The 22,214-nt window shown below is 42.2% G+C and overlaps 1 protein-coding gene across 1 annotated transcript in view; it reads right to left on the bottom strand.

Moving 5' to 3' along the window:
- The window catches only part of ASMT (acetylserotonin O-methyltransferase), a 136,216-nt gene extending 119,806 nt beyond the window's left edge, over nucleotides 1-16,410 (bottom strand). Inside the window, exons 1-5 of the mRNA XM_066599871.1 lie at nucleotides 15,667-16,410; nucleotides 14,695-14,875; nucleotides 11,129-11,303; nucleotides 8,643-8,772; nucleotides 1,724-1,792 (exon numbers count right to left, since the gene is read on the bottom strand). Coding sequence (XP_066455968.1) covers nucleotides 1,724-1,792; nucleotides 8,643-8,772; nucleotides 11,129-11,303; nucleotides 14,695-14,766 — 446 coding nt within the window. The 5' untranslated portion in view covers nucleotides 14,767-14,875; nucleotides 15,667-16,410. The remainder of the gene's footprint in view (nucleotides 1-1,723; nucleotides 1,793-8,642; nucleotides 8,773-11,128; nucleotides 11,304-14,694; nucleotides 14,876-15,666) is intronic.
- Nucleotides 16,411-22,214: the final 5,804 nt, after the last annotated feature.

Here is a 22,214-nt window from a genome sequence, read left to right as displayed (position 1 = left end):
GGACATTAGCACTTTATGCAAAACGATCACTAAAACTGTCAATCTTTCAATCCTTTGAAAGATTTTCTTTGCGCATAAATGGGCCTTTACAGTAGCTCACAACATCTAACACCACATATCTGACTGATAACATCTAGTGGCAGGGCCCACATCCACGTGTTCACAGGGAGGTAATCCACCTTGTTCAGATCCCTTAGTTTGGTGGCTTCACCATTAGTTTCTCTTTATAATATGGAAGATTACGGTTTGTCCTGGTGACAACCCCTATTGCTCCTTCCAATACTTTTATTCTATATCATTTTAGAGCTTCCCATGCACGTATAGCCACATTTATTCAGCAATCTCACGCTGCAGCCTTAAACAGGATTTGTGCTATCATAATTAGTCATTTTTATATTTGGAGACTTTATCAGAATTTAACATTGTTATTTTAGAGAGTGTGTGGGAAGGCTCTCCCTCCAAGCACAAAGCAGACCCCCCCATCCTTAAAGGGGTTGTCCTGCGCCGAAACAGGTTTTTTTTTTTCAATAGCCCCCCCCCCCCCCCCCGTTCGGCGCGAGACAAACCCGATGCAGGGGTTAAAAAAAAAAACGGATAGTACTTACCCGAATCCCCACGCTCCGGTGACTTCTTACTTACCTTGCGAAGATGGCCGCCGGGATCTTCACCCACGGTGGACCGCAGGTCTTCTCCCATGGTGCACCGTGGGCTCTGTGCGTTCCATTGCCGATTCCAGCCTCCTGATTGGCTGGAATCGGCACACGTGACGGGGCGGAGCTACGAGGAGCAGCTCTCCGGCACGAGCGGCCCCATTCAGAAGGGAGAAGACCGGACTGCACAAGCACGTCTAATCGGGCGATTAGACGCTGAAATTAGACGGCACCATGGAGACGAGGACGCTAGCAACGGAACAGGTAAGTGAATAACTTCTGTATGGCTCATATTTAATGCACGATGTACATTACAAAGTGCATTAATATGGCCATACAGAAGTGTATACCCCCACTTGCTTTCGCGGGACAACCCCTTTAAGTCTTTAGGGAAGCACAGCGGGTCATCCCTACTAATAGCTGTGCCTAGTACTGCAGCTTTTCACATTCACTTGATTGATTCTCAATGCAACGAGCTGTAGGACCAGGCACAGCCACTTATATGGAGAAACAACCTTTCAATGTGCTGATCAGCAGGGGTTCAGATCCCTGCCATTGCTGGCCATTTTTTAAGAGTACCCCATAAATAGTTAGGTACTGTAAAACTCTTCATTACTTTAAGGTTTGCATTTTGGAGTTTGAGAAAATAAGGTAAGAACAGGAAAAGTTGGGAAATAAATAACTATCACTCACCTGCTAGATTCCCTGCTGCTCTAGTGCCAATTGTCTGGTGGTCCTTGTTGAACCTATTTTTTTTTAATTCATGGCATTCAGCACTTAACTTAATTTCTGAAACTCCTGAACACCCTCTGACATATTTATATATACTGCTATAATAGTAATTTTCTTTTAAAACTTTTGATATTTGAAAGTTTCAAAAAACCTCTCCCAAATAATTCTATGCACAGTTACATTTAAAAATGTTATAGCAGAATATTTACATAATAAAACCATATTCTTTTAGAGTTTATGCACCAAGAAATACTTCATGTATATAAAATGGGGTTGGAACTTCACAATAAGGTTTTGTGAATGTATTGAACAATGATTACAAAGCTATGTGCGCAAGTTACCTGTAAAGCGCTTCAAATATTTCCTGTGAAGAAGTCCCAAACGCTCTTTGATTCTGACATTTTCCCTCTCTGAAATATGAGGAAGATTACTTGGTTATATATAAAGTTAACAAAACATTTAATTACTTGCATTTCACATCCAATTATCTAGCACTTCTATTCCTCTACAAGCCCCATGGCTAGATAAAAGCATCAAACTTTTATCTGTAACATAAAAGAAAAGGTTACATTTATGTCAGTTTCTCTTATAAAGACATTTTAGGAAATGTATTCTAAAACTCAGGACAGTTCACCTTATTCTTATTCCTTCCTTATTTTGTTTACTTCCATAGATGGATTTTAGTAGTTTAGGAGTAACTTCACTGAGAGTTTTGCAGAGACATTCACCTTAGTAGTAAGGCCAACACCCTAATGGGTTGTGAAAAATGGAACTTATGTAGTGTGTCCAAAGTAAAAGTTAACTTGTAGAGCTTTAGGTGAATTGCTGTATTATGCCTCAGCACGGTATCCTATTATATAGATATTCTCCCCTATGCAATGCAACTGATGGACCACGCCCCAGTTTTGTATGAAATCAGATGCATTAAGTGGAATAGGGTCATATCCCACTACTGTACAACTCATACATTGTATAGGGTCGTAACAAAATGGTGTCCTACTCTCCACTTTCAACCTTACCTTGAGAAAAGGAGTACAGGAAAAAGCTACCTCAAAGTGTAAAAGTCACTTAACATGATTAATTTAATTCTGTGGGCTAACCTGAACAATTCAGAATTAAATTAAGGTATATGTACTGCCCTTAAAGTGGTTATGCCTAGAAAACAACTTCTGTTCCTATGCCCTATTGGGTAATTTTAATGTCAGACAGGAGGCTCCTGCTTGAGACCCATCTCTGGACACGAAGCACAAAGTCCTGTTCTGGCAACCTTGTGCCATTCTTGTATTAATCCATTAAGGACCAAGCACTGTAAATTTACGGTGCTTGGTCCTGGGTTGAAAGCCCAGCCGTATGTAAAATTACAGCAGGGATTAAAGCCTCATACTTCTGTAATCAATCAGAAGCAGGACGAGTTGTCAGCTATTAGTCAAAGCTGATAACCCGGAGGAAAAGTGAGAAGTGGTTTTTAACCCTTTCTGCCTCCTCCTTTATTTAGTACACAGTGCTCAATAAGTGTAATGTACTAAAAAAATGAAAGTGGAAAACTTTGCGAGCCAGCAGTCAGTGACTGCTGGGTGACCTCTGTCACAGCAGAGCTACAGGGTCTCAGGAGACCCTGATCAGCTCTTCCAGTGACCAATGTCACTACAGGGATGCTTTACCCTGTAACTGGGGCTCCTCTAGATGCCTCAGCTATAGTGGAAAAATGTAAAAAGAAAAACATGTGAATGGCCTCCAGAGGTCTTATATAAAGTAAAAAGAATAATTGCATAAATAAGTAAAAACAAATTACAGTATAAAACAACAATATATACATACAAAAGATAATAACCCAAAGCCGACGCCAACCAAAACCATCACTATATGCGCCCTATATTCCAAAGCCATACAAATTATAAATCAAAATGTCTATTCCCATACTTTTTTGTAGCGTAATTATACTAATTTAAAAAAAATAACTATAAATGTCGCCTTTTACTACCAATAAAACAAAAACATTTTTAAAAAAGGCAGTGAAAAGGATATTAACCCTTTCCAATCCAATTTGTATCCTGGTTTTCCTAGGGAGGTCTTACTCTTTTTCTGCCGTTATACAACGGCGCTATCTGCTGGCTAAAGCCAGTACTGCATGAGGTGACACGTTGGACAGGGTTTGGCAGCAGAGAGGCTGGCAATATACAGTAAGAGAACCCCGACGGACGTCTTCCAACATCAGAACTGTACAGCCTTAAATTATAATGTCTTCAGATGTCAGACAGTGGATTGGAAAGGGTTAAGAAAATAGCCCTATATGTTATGGGAAAAGAAAACGCAGCAAAAAGATTTTTGGTAGCTAAAGGAAATAAAATAGGGCAGTAAAACTACCACATGGGTAAAAACCCAAAAAAGGGTCTGGTCCTTAAGGTGCAAAACTGCCTGGTCCTTAAGGGGTTAAAGGATAGCCATTCGTGTGAATGGCCATCCTTTAATGTTACATTTCTGTTGCGGCAGGGGGAATACCTGGCTGGTCGTTGCTTTCCCCATCAAAATCAGCTGCTCGCCCCAGCCCCTGCATTCTGAAAGGGATTGTGTATGTGGGCACAGCTCCTTTAGCCCATAGAAAAAAAAATTACATCATCAATTTTTAAAATGTTCAGTTACGGGTCACGTTCTTGACCACCATTTCAGAGACATCTATAGTAGATCTACAAAATGACTATAGAATACAATTCGATATAAGGCACTACAAAAAAAGAAGCACACAGAATTAAATCTGTGCTATTATTATTTATACATCACTAGTTCCAAATCTTTCCTATTCTCAGGCTTCCCATATCCCAAGTGCAGATACAGCAATCTGCATTGTACCAGCATTATGGCCACTCTTTCAGTAAATAGTATTTGGAAAGTATTGGTATTTCTATTCTTATCACAAATATTTTTACATACCTGAAAAGACTGATTGCCATGTAAGTTCGTAACTGAACTCCTATTAAAAACTCTCCAATAAATAGTAATATTTGATAATATTTTATCTACACAGTATGGTCAGCAGCATACTATACATTCTTAAAAGGGTTGTCCCATAAAAAACACCCTAGACTCGCTGGAACCCCCATCAGTCACAAGAAGGGGGGTCCTGAGCTTTCTCCAAATGAATGGAGCAGCGGTCACATGTGTGCACACCATCAGCCCATTCATTTCAGTGGTACTGCCAGTACAAGTACTCTGCAATCTCTGGTAGTCCCATAAAACTGAATGGAGCGGTAGTGTGCATGCATGATCACCACTGCATTTATCTAGAGACACTCAGGACCCCTTGTTTTCTTGATCAGGGATTCTATAGGTGAACAACTGGCTACATCAATGGTGCCGTCAGCAAAGATTTGGATTTCTAGACCATGAAGTGAATTACCTATACAATGGACTGCTTGCTAGAGACGGGTTACACCTTACAAAAACAGGTAAGCAAACATTTGGTGGGCGCCTTGCTTCACTCATTAGGAGAGCTTTAAACTATATGGGAAGGGAATTGAAAGGCCAGGTAAAAATATACAGCTAATTAATACATTTAGGAACCTTGCTATTAGAAGTGGAAAGAAAGAACAAAGACAAAAAATTCACAAGGCAAGTAGAGGAGCAAGAGACACAGATCACAAACTAAAATGTTTTTACACAAATGCACAGAGCATGGGAAACAAACATGAAAAATTGGAGCTCCTAATACAGGAAGAGAAATATGATGTCATAGGCATCACAGAAACTTGGTGGAATGATACACATGATTGGAATACAAGGCTTGAAGGATACAACTTATTTATAAGAAACAGACCTAAAAAAAGGGGTGGAGGTGTTGTGTTGTATGTTAGAAAAACATTAATCTCCACAGAGATTCAAGCTTCAGAGCATGGTAGTTCTGTAGGAACTGTTTGGGTAAGAATACAAGGAGAGAACAACAGAAAGGACACTATTGTAGGCATTTACTATAGGCCACCTGGACAAGCAGAAGATATTGATAAACTCTTTCTGAATCAGATGGCCAAGCTCTCAAAAAAGCATGACATAGTGATCATGGAAGATTTTAAATATCCAGACATTTGTTGGGAATCTCTCTCAGGTAAAAGTAATGGATCCAACAAATTCTTATCTGCTCTGGCTGACAATTTTATATTCCAAAAGGTAGAAGAGAAAACAAGGGGATCTGCTATCTTGGATCTAATTCTTACCAACAGGGATGGAATAGTTGAGAAAGTAAGGGTGGCTGGGACCTTGGGAAGTAGTGATCATGCTATCCTTGAATTTTGGATAAAAAGGAGAGGTAGACCTGTGAAAACTCAGACCTCAAGGTTGGATTTCAAAAAAATCAATCAAAAAAGTAAGAATCCAATGGCTGGATGTTCTTAAGGACAGAAATGTCCAAGAAGGTTGGGAAATATTTCAAAAAGAGATTCTCACAGCAAAATCGTTAACAATCCGTAAAAGAAGGAAAAATGGGAAGCATTTAAAGAGACTAGGATTGATGAAGAGAGAAATTGCACACATGTTAAAATATGTTTATCAAATAAAAAGCGGGGGGAATATTTAACCCTTTCCAATCCAATTTTGGATTCAGGATTTCCTAAAAGGCTTTTTTCTCTTTGCTGTTATACAACGGTGCCATCTGCTGACTAAAGCCAGTGTGTGTGCACCAGAGAGGCTCTGACAGCAGAGTGGCTGGCAATAGACGTTAAGAATGCCCTGTCAGATGTCTTCTGACATTGGAGCCATACAAGCTTCAATCAGAATGTAGGAAGACGTCAGACAGTGAATTGGAAAGGGTTAAAGAACAATATAATGCAGTCTGCAGAAACTGTAGGGCAAGCGTCAGAAAAGCTAAAGCTAATAATAAATTGAGGCTTGCAACAGAGTCTAAAAGCAATAAAAAAAGATTTCAGGGGTATGTCAAAAGCAAAAGAAAAGTCAAAGATGCTATTGGATGCTTACAAGATGAAAATGATGAATTTATTAAGAATGATTTTGAGAAGGGTAAACTTTTAAATTCCGATTGTGTATCTGTTTTCTCTCAGAAAGTAGATGGAAAAGCAACTGATCTTTCCTGTGCGATTGAGGGAACAAATGAATGCAGGCTATTTACAAGCAGAGAGATGGTGAGGGAACACTTAGCTAACTTTAATGAATTCAAGTCTCAAGGTCCAGATGAATTACATCCTAGGATACTAAAGGAAGGAGCGGAGATAATTGTTGAACCACTCGCCATAATCTTTGAAATTCCTGGAGAACAGAAGTCCCCAGAAGATTGGAAAAGGGCAAATGTTGTCCCTATCTTCAAAAAAGAGAAGAAGGTGGATCCAGGAAACTACAGGCCTATGAGCCTGACTTCTATACAGGGAAAGATCTTCGAACAAATTATTAAACAGCAGGTATGCGAGTACTTGGATAAAAATGGAGTATTTAACCAGAGCCAGCATGGGTTTGTAGCAAACAAGTCATGCCAGACGAATCTAATTTCCTTCTATGACAGAATCACCAACTGGTTTGATCAGGAAAATGCGGTGGATATAGTATATCTTGACTTTAGTAAAGCATTTGACAAAGTATCTCATACCATACTTATTGAAAAAATGACCAAATATGCAATTGACAAGGCAACTGTTAGGTGGATTTACAACTGGCTATGTGATTATACTCAAAGAGTGGTCATAAATGGCTGCACATCCAAGTGGAAGAATGTAACAAATGGGGTACCACAAAGCTCTCTCCTAGGCCCAGTGTTGTTCAACATTTTTATAATTGATCTGGAGGAGGGAATTGATGGAAAACTGATCACATTTGCCAACAACACAAAGCTAAGAAGGATAGATAACACTAGGGAAGAGAGGGAGTATTCAAAAAAATCTAGAAAAGCTTGAACAGCGGGCAGCGACTAGCAGAATAGTATTTAACAAGGAGAAATGCAAAGTCCTACATCTAGGCAAGAAAAATGAAAAAAGCACATACAGAATGGAAGGAATTGGGTTAAGAAGCAGCACATGTGAAAAAGACTTGGGTATACTAATAGATGATAGACTGAACATGAGTCAACAATGTGATGCAGCAGCAAACACAATTCTGGAATGTATTAAGAGAAGCTTAGAGTCTAGATCACGTGAGGTAATTATCCCCCGCTACTCTTCATTATCATGATTGACCTCATCTGCAATATTGTGTCCAGTTCTGGGCACCCCACTTTAAAAAAGACATAGACAAACTGGAGCAAGTTCAGAAAAGAGTTACCAAGATGGTGAGCGGTCTGCAAATCATGTCCTATGAGGAACGATTAAAGGATCTGGGAATGTTTAGCTTGCAAAAAAGAAGGCTGAGAGGAGACTTAATAGCTGTCTACAAATATCTGCAGGGCTGTCACAGTGCAGAGGGATCAGCCCTATTTTCAACTTTCGGACAGTGAGGGGGATCAATGAGTGGAACAGGTTATCACGGGAGGTGGTGAGCTCTCCTTCAATAGAAGTCTTCAAACAAAGGCTGGACAAATATCTGTCTGGGATGATTTAGTGAATCCTGCATTGAGCAGAGGGTTGGACCCGATGACGCTGAAGGTCCCTTCCAATTCTGCCATTCTATGATTCTATAATTCTATTAAAGTTGTTTAATAAAAATACATATTTTACCTTTTAAATACATTAACACCCAAAAATGCCAGGCAGGTGACACTTTGTAGAAAGTTATCTAACTTTTTTTGTTATTCTTTCTTATTTGTGAATAATCCTGGATGTGCATTTCAAATGCGGATATGCATCTTCTAATACTAATACTGAGTCTTCATGCAGGATTTAGTGATCCTGCATTGAGCAGGGGTTGGACCAGATGACCCTGGAGTTTCCTTCCCACTCTACCATTCTATGATCAGTCCTAGTAGTAGCGCCTCTAGTAATCAGATCCCCACAGATCAGATACTTATTCCATAGCTGGTGGATAGGCAACAAGTTCTTTTGTTGGCTCTACCCCTTTAATATGGTACCCAAAGATTCTTATGGGTACATTCTGCACCTCGGTTTGCCTCCATGTTCATTCCAGATGCATTCATGAGAAAAATATACTCATCTAGAAGTTACACTGAATGAATATGAGATAACAGCATGCAGGGAAGGAAGAGGTAGGGTGTACAATGGGCTGAAGTTTCTCCCAAAGGTCCAAGTATGAATGTTTATTTGATTGACATACACCAGCACTGAAGGAACATTATGATCTGACGTACTATGTTATGTCTAGCGATTATGACAGTACCTTACAGCTTGTGTTAAGTATTGCCAACACATATATATGGTTTGATTGTAATACATTATCGTGTGATATAGGCTCCTTGGGCTGGACTTCACCAAGTATACAGCGGAAACATCAGTATTGGAATAACAACCTTAAAAAAAAATAGAAAAAACACCACAATTATTCATTTCACCCAACTACATCTAAATATTGTATGTATCGTGAAGACCTCAATATTGTCAGTTAGTACTGCAGCTATGATCATATTTGAAAGCTTCTACAGTGGTCACATGTTATCTATCCTTCACATAACCAATGCAGCCAATCCTTGGCCTCAGCAGTCAGGTGTGCATGAATGGTGCGAGACCACTGAGGCCAGTGATTGTCTGCTGTGGTCATATGAACAATGAGCGGCACGTGAACACTGCAGGAGCCTCTGGGACTGGATCGGCAGCACTGGAGTAGCGGGACATTTAAAAATTAGGTGAACCCTTTTCTTCCATAGTCTCATCTGCTGCCTAATTATTTATTAGTAGAGATGAGCGAGCATACTCGCTAAGGACAATTGCTCCAGTGAGCATTGTCCTTAGCGAGTATCTGCCCGCTGGGAAGAAAAGGTTCGGCTGCCGGTGTGGGTGACAGGTGAGTTGTGGTGGTGAGCAGGGGGGAGCGGGGGGGGGGGGGGAGAGAGGGAGAGAGAGATCTCCCCTCCGTTCCTCCCCGCTCTCCCCCGCAGCTCCCCACCCGCCGCCGAATCTTTTCTTGCGAGCGGGCAGGTACTCGCTAAGGGCAATGCTCGATCGAGTAATTGCCGTTAGCGAGTATGCTCGCTCATCTCTATTTATTAGGAATGTTAGGAAAACCTCTTCATTATCATTCCCTAACAGACTTTGCAGCTCTTGATCCCTTAAGCAGAACAGTATAACAATATGAAGCAGGAAATATTCCTAGAAAGGTTTGTATGATGACATTCTGATGACAGAACCTGCTGATTATGTAGAGGTGCGAGGGGCTACACAGACCCTGCTTATCACTTCCTGCTGAAGCAATGACTTATCACTTAAGAAAAGCTCCTTCTGTTGTGTCAACCACTGGTTGAATGACTTGTAGTGGGTGGATGGGGCATATATAAATATAAATCTACACACATGAAAAGGCACAGGCATAGCGAGGCTAATTTGCACTTAAAACAATACCAGACAAGTAAATATCTAAGCAGTCCACTGGTAAGGAATGTGACAATTTTATGATCTCTATATTGGTGTTAGGAGGGTCCCAGGCCCAGATGACACAATACCTCTACAGCACCACCTATTGGATGGCAGCATTCCTTAAAATCAATGTGTGACTTTTTACCAAGTCTTTAACCCCTTCCCGCTCCACGTCATGGAACAGCGGGGTATGTATAAAGAGAGGTTGCAGGGCAACCTCTCTTCATACAGTGCGGGCGTCAGCTATTTGTTACAGCTGACACCCGCGGGCAATAGCCACGATCGGCCGTTCGCGGCTATTAACCATTTAAATGCCGCTGTCAATTCTGACAACGGCATTTAAATCCCCCGAATAATGTTCGGGGGTCCCGCACGGCCCCCCCGCAGTGAGATCGGGGGAGACATGCAGGTGTCATGGCAGCCAGGGGCCTTCTGAAAGGCCCCAGGGCTGCCTTAACAGGACTGCCTATCAAGCAATCCCCGTGGGGTGGCTTGATAGACTGCCTGTTAAATGGCAGTATGACGTAATGCTACACCCCTCTTGAGCTCCTTCAGACCTTTCATATTCTCCACTGATGCAAGAATCCCGGTCCGAAGTTCATTCCATTCTTGAGGGTATCAAAAATTGCCATAAATTTATACTCCCAAATTCTTCTGTGACACTGCAAAAGGTCTGAAGGAGGTCAACAGGGGTGTCTTTAAGGAATGCACCCACATGTGGTTTTTAATAGTGTATGCAGTTTCTTAAAAACAGATGTAGTTTTTGAATACCCAATGCAGCTTTCTTTTGTGTTTTTTAATTGTGGTTCAAAAATGCAACAAAAAAACAGCAGGCGTTAGTGTTCATTCACAAGACCGTATGCGTAAAACGCTGCGTGGGTCACTGATCTGTGTGAGCCAGAAAAGACTGCGTCTGTAAGCGAGTGCACAGCGCTTGATCGCGTATCTCACGTGCAGTACAGTCTTGCGCAATGTGACTTTGTATTTTTTTTTATTCCCCGCTCTGTTTCATAGCGGGGTTGTGTATGTATTGCATATGGACTGCTTGCATACTCTACCCATAGAAAAGAATATGGCTCATGCGGTGAAATACAGCATACTGCGATCTTTTTCCATCCATATCTACACGCACCGTTTACATACTGCTGTGAATGGATCAATGTAAGTCCATGACTCTATTCACTGTGTGTCTCGCGGCCATGCATCATTTATGTATGGATTTGGCCACTGTGGATAGGCCTGTGTATTTATACAAATTATAGACTCCAAGTAACTTAAATGTTGAAATTAAGTTACCTTCATTATTTTTCAAGTCAACCTTCAAAAGTTTCAGTCCAACGCAGGCATTAAGCAAGCGCTCCATTCCATCTACACTGGTATTCAGGCGTGTAGCAATGGTTGCTGCTGAAGCTGATTCCTCTAGTTCATGGAGCAAGTCAAAGACTCCCAATTCACAGGCGGTAAACATGATCTACAAGGAAAAAGCAACAAACTACTTCAGACTCTACTACCTGGAATAAGTTGTAGGGTTATTATGTAACAAAGTAGTAGAAAAAAAACCTGCAGCGCTTGCACAAAGTTTAAAAGAAAAAAAGCTTGGTACAGTGTTAGCCAGTAGAGCAAAATGTAAGAAGAAACCAAGTAATCTTGTAGATATGATACCTGTTAATGGCTAACAAAAAGACATGACGTTATAGCATGCTTTCGAACCTAATTAAAGTTCTTCCTCGAGCTTAATGCCCTAGATCCGAAATTGTAATTACTAGATTGACCCGATGTTTGCTACACGAACATAAAATGTTTCAAAAGTGGTGGTTGGGAACGTCTAAATCTGCTTGGTTAGGTGATTATTTAGAGTGTCACTTTGTATTTGAAGCAGATATTGGAAATGAGCGAGCACCCAAATGCTCTCTCTCTCTCTCTGTCTCTCTCAGCCAGCCAGCCAACCAGCCAGCCAAAAAAATTGCCATTGATACACGTGCTCAACTCTAGCAGATATCTAATATAAAAAAAAGCCTACAGGTCTCTCTCTGTTTGTCTGTCTTTCTCTCTGTCTGTCTCTCTGTCTCTCACTCTATCTCTTTCACTCTGTTTGTCTCTCTCATTGTCTGTTTTTCTCTCTCTCTATCTGTCTCTTTCATTGTCTGTCTCTCTTTTTGCCTGTCTATCTCTCTGTCTCTTTCTCTTTCTGTCTCGGTATCGCTCTGTCTCTCTGTCTGTCCCTTTCCTTCTCTTTCTGTCCCTCTCTGTCTGCCTCTCTCTCTGTATTGCTCTCTCTCTGTTTCTCAGTCGTTCTCTCTATGTCTCTCTATCGCTTTCTCTGGGTTGCTGTATCGCTCTCGTTCTCTCTGTCTTTCCATTTCTCTCTCTCTCTGTCTGTCTCTCTCATTCTGTCTGTCTATCGCTCTTGTTTTGTCTATCTATCACTCTCTCACAGTCTGTCTATCGCTCTTTGTCTGTCTTTCTATCGCTCTTTTTTCGTTTCTCTGTATTTGTCTCTCTATTGCTCTCTCTGTCTGTCTATCACTCTCTCTGTCTTTCTACACACTCTCTCTGTTTCTCTGTCTCTCTATCGTTCTCTCTTTGTCTGTTTCTCTCTGTCTCTTTCGCTATCTCTGTCTCTCTATCGTTCACTCTTTCTGTCTGTCTCTCTATTGCTCTCTCTCTGTTTCTCTATCACTCTCCCTCTGTCTGTTTCTCTATCGTGCTCTCTCTGTGTCTGTTTCTCTATTGCTCTCTTTCTGTCTGTCTCTCCATTGCTCTCTCTATTACTCTGTCTGTCTCTCTATTGCTCTCTCTCTCTGTCTGTCTCACTTTCTCTCTCACTGTCTCTCTCTCTATCACTCTCTGTCTCTCTATTGTTGTCTCTCTCTATTGCTCTATTTCTATCGCTCTTTCTCTCACTGTCGCTCTCTATCGCTCTTACTCTCACTGTTGCTCTCTATCGCTTTCTCTCACTGTCGTTCTCTATCGCTCTTTCTCTCACTGTCGCTCTCTATTGCTCTCTCACTCTGTCCTTCTATTGCTCTCTCTCTGTCTCTCTATCGTTGTCTGTCTCTCTATCACTGTCTCTCTCTCTACCGCTCTCTCTGTATCTCTATTTCACTCTGTTTCTCTGTCTTTCTCTCGCTCTTGGTTGGGCAGTGTGTGGTGCAGCTTGGCAGTGTATGCTGCATTGCTTAGCAGTGCTTCACTCATTCCAGCGCATGCCTCAAGCACAGCAGCGCATGCCCATAGACTTAACATTGTAACTTTCAACCTGCCTGACAGGTCCCTGAATGTATTAAATTCACATTTGATGATTTTACATCAGCGGTGAGCATGTGTGTCATCTAATGAAACCAACATCATGCACCAAAGTTAAAGCAAAGGGAGGGGTCAAAGTATGGTGCAAGAAAAAGCATGTAGGCTTATATATATTGGATTTATACGTAAAGGCACAGACATAATGCGATTAATTTGCACTTAAAACAATATCAGAACAGGATGAATAGAGTAGTAAATACTTAGTCCACTGATAAGGATGGAAAAGTTTATGATCTCTAAATTGGTGTTAGGGGGTCACCAGTCCTGTGTGTTATCTCTGCTATAGATGTTCCCTATTCTCCAATGGTGCATGTAGCCTCTTGAGATGTTTATGCCTCTCTTGAGAGTGTCAAAGATTGTTATAAACTTGTACTTCCAAATTATTCCATGATGTTAAGATTTGAAGTTGCCTGTTAATATAGTAACTTTCATACGTTCTATGTTGTACGTTGGGGATTTTTATCTTGTCCGTGGTCAGTACATGTGAGCAGATTTTGTAGCTCCTTACATTGCAGACCACATGTACTGACCACAGACAAGATAAAAATCCCCAACACACAGCAGGACTATAAGATCCCTGGGATATTCACTAGTGAAGGGCTGTATTTTATGCTTTTTAAAGTTACAATTATGAGACGTGCGCACAGAAAGCGCTTCTACAGGAACCAATGGGTTCCTATAAAAGTGTTCACATGAATGTTTGTTAGATGCGCTAAATTTGCGCATCTAACAAAGATAGGACATGCGAGTATGCGCAAAGATAGGACCTGTCCTATCTTTGTTGCGTGCTTTCCATACACTCCTATGGGAGCTGGACAGCATGCTCCACACACCTCGGATCGTGTAAACGGCTACTTCAAAGCAGCTGGAATTAGCCCGTTCACGTGATCTTGACAGCAGTAAAGCCGTGATCTTTGCATGCGGCTATACCGCGGGCGGACAGTACTCATGTGAAAGAGCGCTTAAAGAAAAAAATGTACAGAACAATGTATTTTGTTGTTGATATAATATAATATTAAAAGTTATTTAGACATATAAACAAATCATTGCAATAATAGTTTTGACCTGGAATTTCCTAACCTTTTAATGGCTGGTGAGCTGGACTTTACTATTACATTATGGTATATAAATATTGTACAATTCATGTAACTCATCCAGACATGCATTCATTATTTTCTGTGATACAAACCAGACTTTGCATTAAGTCAAGACTGAGTATGAAAAGACTTCCACGGGTTAAAGGGATATTCCCATCCCAGCTTTCTCGTGGCCAAGATGAGAAAACCCGAAAGCTCTGTTCTGACTACCTGTTGGAAAGAGCCGAGCTACACTGTTTCCGTAGCTCCCATTCACTTCAGTGAGAGTTGGCGCCAAGCACTTGGCTCTTTCCATAGACTCTTGCCGGGTGGCTGGTAGCTATAGTTAGTTTGCCATCTTAGTTATGAAAAGCAGAGAGGGAATACCCCTTTAAAGTTTCCACGGACGCATTTTTAAATCCATTGATGTTTCATGAAGTTGAAGAATTTGCATTTGCAAAATTGGAATTCAGTTCCTACCTTTGAGACTAAAAATCCATGTTTATAATCAAGTAGTATTTGCGGATATTCAAGTTCTCCAGCGGAGCTCATGTTGGTGTGATCTGCAGCAGCTCAGTCAGCCTTTATAAGCCGCTTTCCAACTTGAAACGTGTTACTCCAGAGGACTTAGAGCTCAGACAACAGGTTCTTATCTGACCTACTTATGAGACACTCAAAGCTATAAGAGTCTTTAGCACATTCAATATATAAAATTAGTTGATTACTTTTAGATGAAGGAATTTGCCATTAACTTATATTGTAAATTTAATAAATTAATAGCTTTTTAAAGTTTTGTATAAAACTTATTTAATTCTTAAATCAAGTGGCAAAAAACACTGTAATTCCACAATGAAACAAAACATGGGACCTCATTATTATAAACTGTGCACATAGATAGGATAAAACAAAAAACAGCTCATCCCCGCAGGATTGTTCAGTTCTCATGTGAATAAGCAAAAACAATCAGAGGTGAGAGAATAGATGTACAAAGACATAACTCGCAGAAAAGTAATCCAAATTCGCTCGACCTCATAAACTACTAGGGTTGCCACCGGCCATGGTAAAAAAAGGGGGTGTTCTGGGGCGTGGCTTATCACAGCATTTTTTCCTCCTTTATCTCCTGCATCCTGTCCAACGTTTGTGCGCATTTGTGGGATCCAGGCCAGCGTGTTCCCATGAGTAGATGATGTTTAGTGTGATTCACACATTATCTACTCGCGAGTACACGCTGCAGACGCTCACATCGCATACAATCTACACATATATAATTATATACAGGAGATACCCAGGTTACCCCAGCATGGTCTATATCACTATATACAGGAGATATACCTCCCCTGTATGTAGTAATGCCAATATAAGGTAGGTATGTCCTGTATGTAATTATATGTACAGCTGGTATAACATTTACCACCTAAACATACAAGATTACATGCAGTACATGGTGCATACCTCGTACCGCATGTACTGCTCCTCCGCTCTCCTTCTCGGGTCCTGATACTGTCACTGCAGCGCCGGATGGACATCCATCCTGACCCCCACATATCGCAAACACACAACCCCACTACATCCATCCTGATCCCCAGACATCACACACACAGCTCCGCAACATCCGTCCTGATCCCCAGACATCACATACATAGCTTCGCTACATCCATCCTGATTCTCAGACATCACACACACAGCTCCACTACACCCATCCTGACCCACACACATCACACACAGCTCCACTACACCCATCCTGACCCACACACATCACACAGCTCCACTACATCGTTTTTGACCCCCACACACATTACCCACACGGCTCCACTACATCCATCCTGACCCTCACACACAGCACAACTACATCAATCATGACCTCCACACACATCACACACACAGCTCCAGTACATCCATTCTGCCCCCCACACACATCACACACACAGCTCCAGTACATCAATCCTGACCTCCACACACATCACACACACAGCTCCAATACATCCGTTCTGATCCACACACACAGCACCACTCACTCACTCCATCCATCCATACAGAACCCCACAGCTCCAACACACAAACACACACACAGCTCCACTACATTCATCCTGACACACACACAGCTGCACTACATTCATCCTGACACACTGACACACATACACACAGCTGCAGAGTCCTACCACTGCTGCAGAGTCCTACATTTACTTAGCCCCTGTGGTCATGTGATCCCTGACTCCTCCCACACAGGGTATCACATGACATGACATCATCGGAGGCCCTGGAAGCTGTTGGCTCTGCCGGTCTGTGTTTCCCCTGCTGGAGGAGAGTTAACCAGCGCTAGGGGGCAGTGCAGGCTCTAAAAATACCAGCCTGTAATAGGGCTGGTAAAAAAAAAAATACAGGCACCGATCTGACAGAAAAAAAAACGGCCAGGTCAGTGGTTTACCGGCCGGGTGGCAACCCTATAAACTGCAGGGCAGGCTCAATCATAATATACCCTAGTAGCATGCAGAAAGCGAGATTGCAATATGGGAGCGCTAAATGTTCAGTGTAGACTCATGTGCAGCCTCTCACCTCAACCCAGATTGGCCGTGGGGTGACTGCAGACAACATAGTCTGCACATATAAACCGTTACCGAGGATGCCAGCCATAGATAAGTACATCACACCATACAGGAATACAAGCCTCACTGGCAAAGCAGGGGATTGTCCTGTATCACCACAGTGCGCCACACTGGCATGACATCCTGGGCTCCCCCAGCATCTATAGCATACTGCATGAAAAAAAACACTGCTAAATGTGGGTGTTAGCTTGCATTATGGCCAAAACACGTAAGCTGATGGGTCACGGCAAGACCACCACACGTCCGTTAGAACCTACGGTATCTCACTAATAACTAAATTAAAATCACATAGCTGAGAGAAAAAAAATGTACACAAACATAATCACAGAAAAGGGAGCCAAATACGTACCATTTAATAAACTGCAGGACAGGTTCAATCACCATATCCCCTAGTAGCATGCAGAAAGCCAGATTAAAATATGGGAAAGCTAAATCTTCAGTGCAGACTAATGTGCAGCCAGTCACCTCAACCCAAGATAAGAGGAGGGGTGACTGCAGACCGATACGAGGATGCCAGCCATAGGTAAGCGCTGCTGCCACTGGCCCCATTGAAACCACTAGCGATATGCCGGTTCTATACCGGCGTCTTTCTTGCGCTCCGAGGCGAGAGTTTTCTCATGCTCTCGCAGCGCAAGAAAGAAAAAATCGACAGTGAGCGTCCACCCTGAGAGTGTTACCTTGCGTAGAATGCTGGGAAAATAAGACCGCTCTCCCTGATTAAGCATTATAGGTCATTTCAAGGATTCTGGCGTTTCAGGATATTAGTTAACATTCACACAGCAGTGGCCCATGTGAATGGCATGAAATATGTGAATGAAGATTGGAACGTGATCACATCAAATCTTCATGTATGTGATTATACGGTGCGTACAGGCAAATGTAAAATCACATACGGTTGTGTGAAGGACGCTTTAGTCACAGTAAACTTCCACAATGCCACATCCACATTTAAAGCAAACCACTGGCCATGGCCCATGTGAGTGCTGATTAATTAGGTGATTATACAACATTCAGGCTAACTTCACATGGGTGAGTGCGATATCGGGCCGTGAATTTTTTCTCTCAAAACTGCCTCGCATCACTTCACAATCCTCTGTCGCGGCTGATCTCAGACTTCGCATCGTGTGCACATAGCACGTGGTGCGATGCTCCCACCGGCCCAATTGGAAACAATGGGAAATGTCATGCAAGAGTGTGCACAAAAATAGGACGAACCGTGATTTGTGCATGACCCCAGTCAAAAGAATGGAGTTTATATTTGTCTGAGATTTGTGCGTCTTGCAATGCAGAAATCTTATGCGACTTTCTTGCCCATGTAAAGCCGGCCTACCTTTTCACATAGCACAGTCACATTATGCCAGATCTAGCATGCCAACAAATATCCACTATGGTCATACTGTTAATAAATGTACAAGAGGTCAGAGTGAAGGTCAAATCCCTCACACTGGCATGACTATATCGGATACAGGGGATTCGGTTGCACCCGGGCCCAGGAACCTTAGGGGGCCCATAAGGCCTCTATTCTCCATATAGGGAGCCCAGTACTATGAATAAAGCATTATAGTTTTGCCTCTGCGTTAAGGGGTTAAGAGAAGTTGAGGGGCCTCAAGAAAAACTTTCGCACCCGGGCCCATGAGCCTTTAGCTATGCCCCTGATCCCTCAGATGGCGACTGTTCACTGACATAATCCAAGATGCCTCTTTGTTTCATAGTTTGTTTTCCCACTTGTTGTGTTTTTTTAACCCCTCTACATCCCTGTGAACACATGTCCAATACTGTTCAGTCCCGTTTTGTGCTCCCCCCCCCCACTACAGTCTTCTTCCCTCCTTTTTATAATACAGAGTAATGATGTCCTCTTAAAGCCCCAACACAGTAATAGCGCCCCTTTGTGCTTCACATATGTTCTTAACAGCCTTTTTGTGCCACACAATAACAAAAGTACCCCCTCACAGTAAAAAAAATATCCCTTATTGTCCTTTTACAGCACTGATGCCCCTAATGAGTGCTGACCAGTAGAGAGCTGGCGAGAGTAAAGGGAGTTTGGGCGCTGCCTCTTTATTATTTTGTTAGGCTTTTGGAGGGTCCTAATTAGAATAGGAAGGCTAAAGATCAGGCGTACTAAATGACTCTTTATCACTAACAGGCTGACTTAGGGATTGTCTAGACAGCCTTACTGAACAAACGCTAGTATTAACTGGAAAGCTCTTCCCTGATACCTCTCGTGCCATTTTAGCACTTACTGCATCATTAGTGCTGGCAATTGCACTTTGCATCATACAAGTGCTAGACCACGACTATTTTTGGAGGATAACATTCAATGCTGCAAAGATTAAGGCAGCAATATCCTCAGACTGACAATTTTATTGATCATTGCGACTCATATAGGTGGAGTTTCATTTCCTGATTCCTCTATTTAAGCTCTCGTATCTCCTGATGATCTGCCATATTGGCGGTGAAACGTGTTGAGCTACAAGAACTATAATTTAGAGCTTCAATCACTTGATTTTTGAGTCAGTATACCAAAAATTGACTCAGTGCCCATACTTTAGGCATTGGGCTGCTAGTTTGTTAGACATTCTTCAACCAATTGTGAGGGTAATCTCTACCATGACCCTTGTTGAGAGATCAGTTCTTTACCTTCTTTATGTCTGAGTGTTGTGCTTTGTCCTTTTTGTGCTGCAGTGTTTGCAGCCCAATTGCATGTGGATGGGCACTACGCCACAGTTTTTTGAGCCCCAGTGTATGTGGTCTTAAAGCAATTATTCAATAAAATATTTATAATTTAAAAAAAAGTCTAGTCTTTAAAGGGTAATAAGTGTAAAAGAGGTCAGAGTGAAGGTCAAATCCCTCAGATGTGGACCGTTCACTGACATAATCCAAGATGCCTCTTTGTTTCATAGTTTGTTTTCCCAGTTCCCACTTCTGGTGGGTTTTTAAACCGATCTAGATCCCTGTGCACACATGTCCAATACTGTCCAGTCCCATTTATGCCCCCTCTACAGTCTTCTTTCCTCCTTTTTGTAACACACGGTAATGATGTCCCCTAAAGTCCCAATACAGTAATAGCGCCCCTTTGTGCTTCACATATTTTCTTAACATCCTTTGTGTGCTACGCAATAACAAAGTCTCCTAAGAACCCCCTCACAGTAAGAAAATATCCCTTATTGTCCCTTTACAGTACTGATGGCCCTAATGAATGCTGACCGGTAGAGAAGTGGCGAGAGTAAAAGGAGTTTGGAACAGAACCCTGCAGATAACTAGGACGGGAGATTTTCCTGTCAACCTGTGATTTCCTCCCTGTCGCACCACTTTGTGATTTACGCACCGTTTTCCTGCTGGTGTGAATTTATATTTCTGATTTTCTGCAAGTAAAAGAGCATTGCCGACCGTTCCCGGCTTTGTTATTTAAAAGTTCCCTGTGAGTGCAGACCATTTATTTCACCATCCGAATTCACCACAGAGGAAGGTACAGTGGCGTCATCTGTGACAAAGAATGTTAAGGTAAACCACATATTGGGTTACCCCCCTTTGCAAGACATCCCCTCAGTAACTACCCGTGCTACCCTCAGGGTAGGAGATGGTAGAGCCCTGTGACAAGGCCCAAACTCTACCCCGCTGTCTCCTAAACTGTGGGCCCGCTCCGAGGACACTGCAACAGGATATGTGCAGGGTTATTAATTTGACAGGTATGCAATTTCATGAGAGTAGATATGTCATGTCTGGAAAATGCTTCCCAAAGATAGACCTGCTGTCTGCTAAAATTCTTAGATTATTCAAAATCCCAGTTATTCATTTCTCCTTTAATTAATAATAGTATTAACTCCACATGCTGCAAAGCTTTATGTATTGGAGTCAGGATGGGAGACGATGGAGAAGGATATGAACCGTTGACATCCCTTTGTATTTGGTAATGTTGTTAACATGATGCCAGGAGCATCCTGGGCAGTGCAAAAGTACAAATGAAATCTAAATATCAGCATGGAGATAATATTTAATCATTGTATGGAGGTAATATTTAGTCCTGGTATGTAAAAACTACAAATGTACCTGTGAGTTGATTAGATTTTCTCAGGGTCAAAGCAGGACATAGGGGTGTGATCAGGGGCGGGGCTTATCACATATGATTATACTTCCATCGCTATAAAAAAAAAGTACAGGGCTGGTTCAAAAAAGACAGGGAACAAATTCCGCAGCATTTCTGCATCCAAAAAACTGTACAAATCTGTACCATTGGTGCAGATTTTGACTGGAAATCAGCCAGATACCTGCAGCTGATTTCATACTATTCGGCGCTCTGACTCACCTCCTCCGAAGGTTTCCAGCTGCTTGTAGTGGCCTTACCTGAACAGCATCACCTGACCAGCAACACTGCACCTAATCAGGCCACTAGGAACCGAAAGCTACGGGCGCTGACAGCAGAAAGCCTTCGGAGGAGATGAGGGGGAGCGCCGCATAGTATGAAATCAGGTGTGGGTACATAGCTGATTTCCAGTCCAATCTGGTACAGATTTTAACTGTTTTTTGGATGCAGAAATTTCTGCTGAGGATATTCCCCAGCATTTCCGCCATGTGTACACATCTCCTAAATCAGCTTGAGGTATACTGCCATGTGCAGAACAGCCTCAGTAGTAATAGTGTCCCCTATATCAGCCACATGAGTAATAGTGACCCCCCGCAGTGGCCTCAGTAGTAATAGTGTCCCCTATACCAACCCCAGTAGTAATAGGCTCCCCTACATCATCCCAAGTAACAATAGTGTCCCTTACAGTAGCCTCAGTAGAAATGGTGACCACCACAGTATCCTCAGTAGTAATAGTGACCCCCCATAGTGGCCTCAGTAGTAATAGTGACCCCCATAGTGGCCTAAATAGTAATGTTGACCCCCACAATGGTGCCAGTAGTAATAGTGACCCTCACAGTACCCTCAGTAGTAATAGTGACCCTCACAGTACCCTCAGTAGTAATAGTGACCCCCACAGTTGCCTCAGTAGTAATAGTGATCCCCACAGTAGCCTCAGTAGTAAATGTAAACCCCCACAGTGGCCACAGTAGCAATAGTGACCCCCACAGTGGCCCCAGGCTGCCTTCACATGAGCATAAGCGTAATTGTGCATGCCTTAGCGCAACGTATTTGTGCACTGAATGAGGCTTTTTGTGCATGTATTGTTATACTCTACTGTAGTTTTCCTGCCCGCAGGGCATGTTCACCTGACAAACACACAGATTGAAATGGCTAATTAGTTCTAGATGTGTTCTATATCCTGTGCAGTGTTTCAAGCACCTCCTTGCGTATTGCACACGCATCTGTGCACCTCCAATCGACTTCTATGTGGACTTTTGGTGCGCAAATACACAGAAAGATAGAGAAAGTTCTATTTATTTATTTTTTTTGCGTGA

The sequence above is a fragment of the Eleutherodactylus coqui genome, chromosome 4 (genome assembly GCF_035609145.1).
Source record: "Eleutherodactylus coqui strain aEleCoq1 chromosome 4, aEleCoq1.hap1, whole genome shotgun sequence".
NCBI classification, from domain to species: domain Eukaryota; kingdom Metazoa; phylum Chordata; class Amphibia; order Anura; family Eleutherodactylidae; genus Eleutherodactylus; species Eleutherodactylus coqui.
This window is presented reverse-complemented; position numbering and strand designations above follow the sequence as displayed.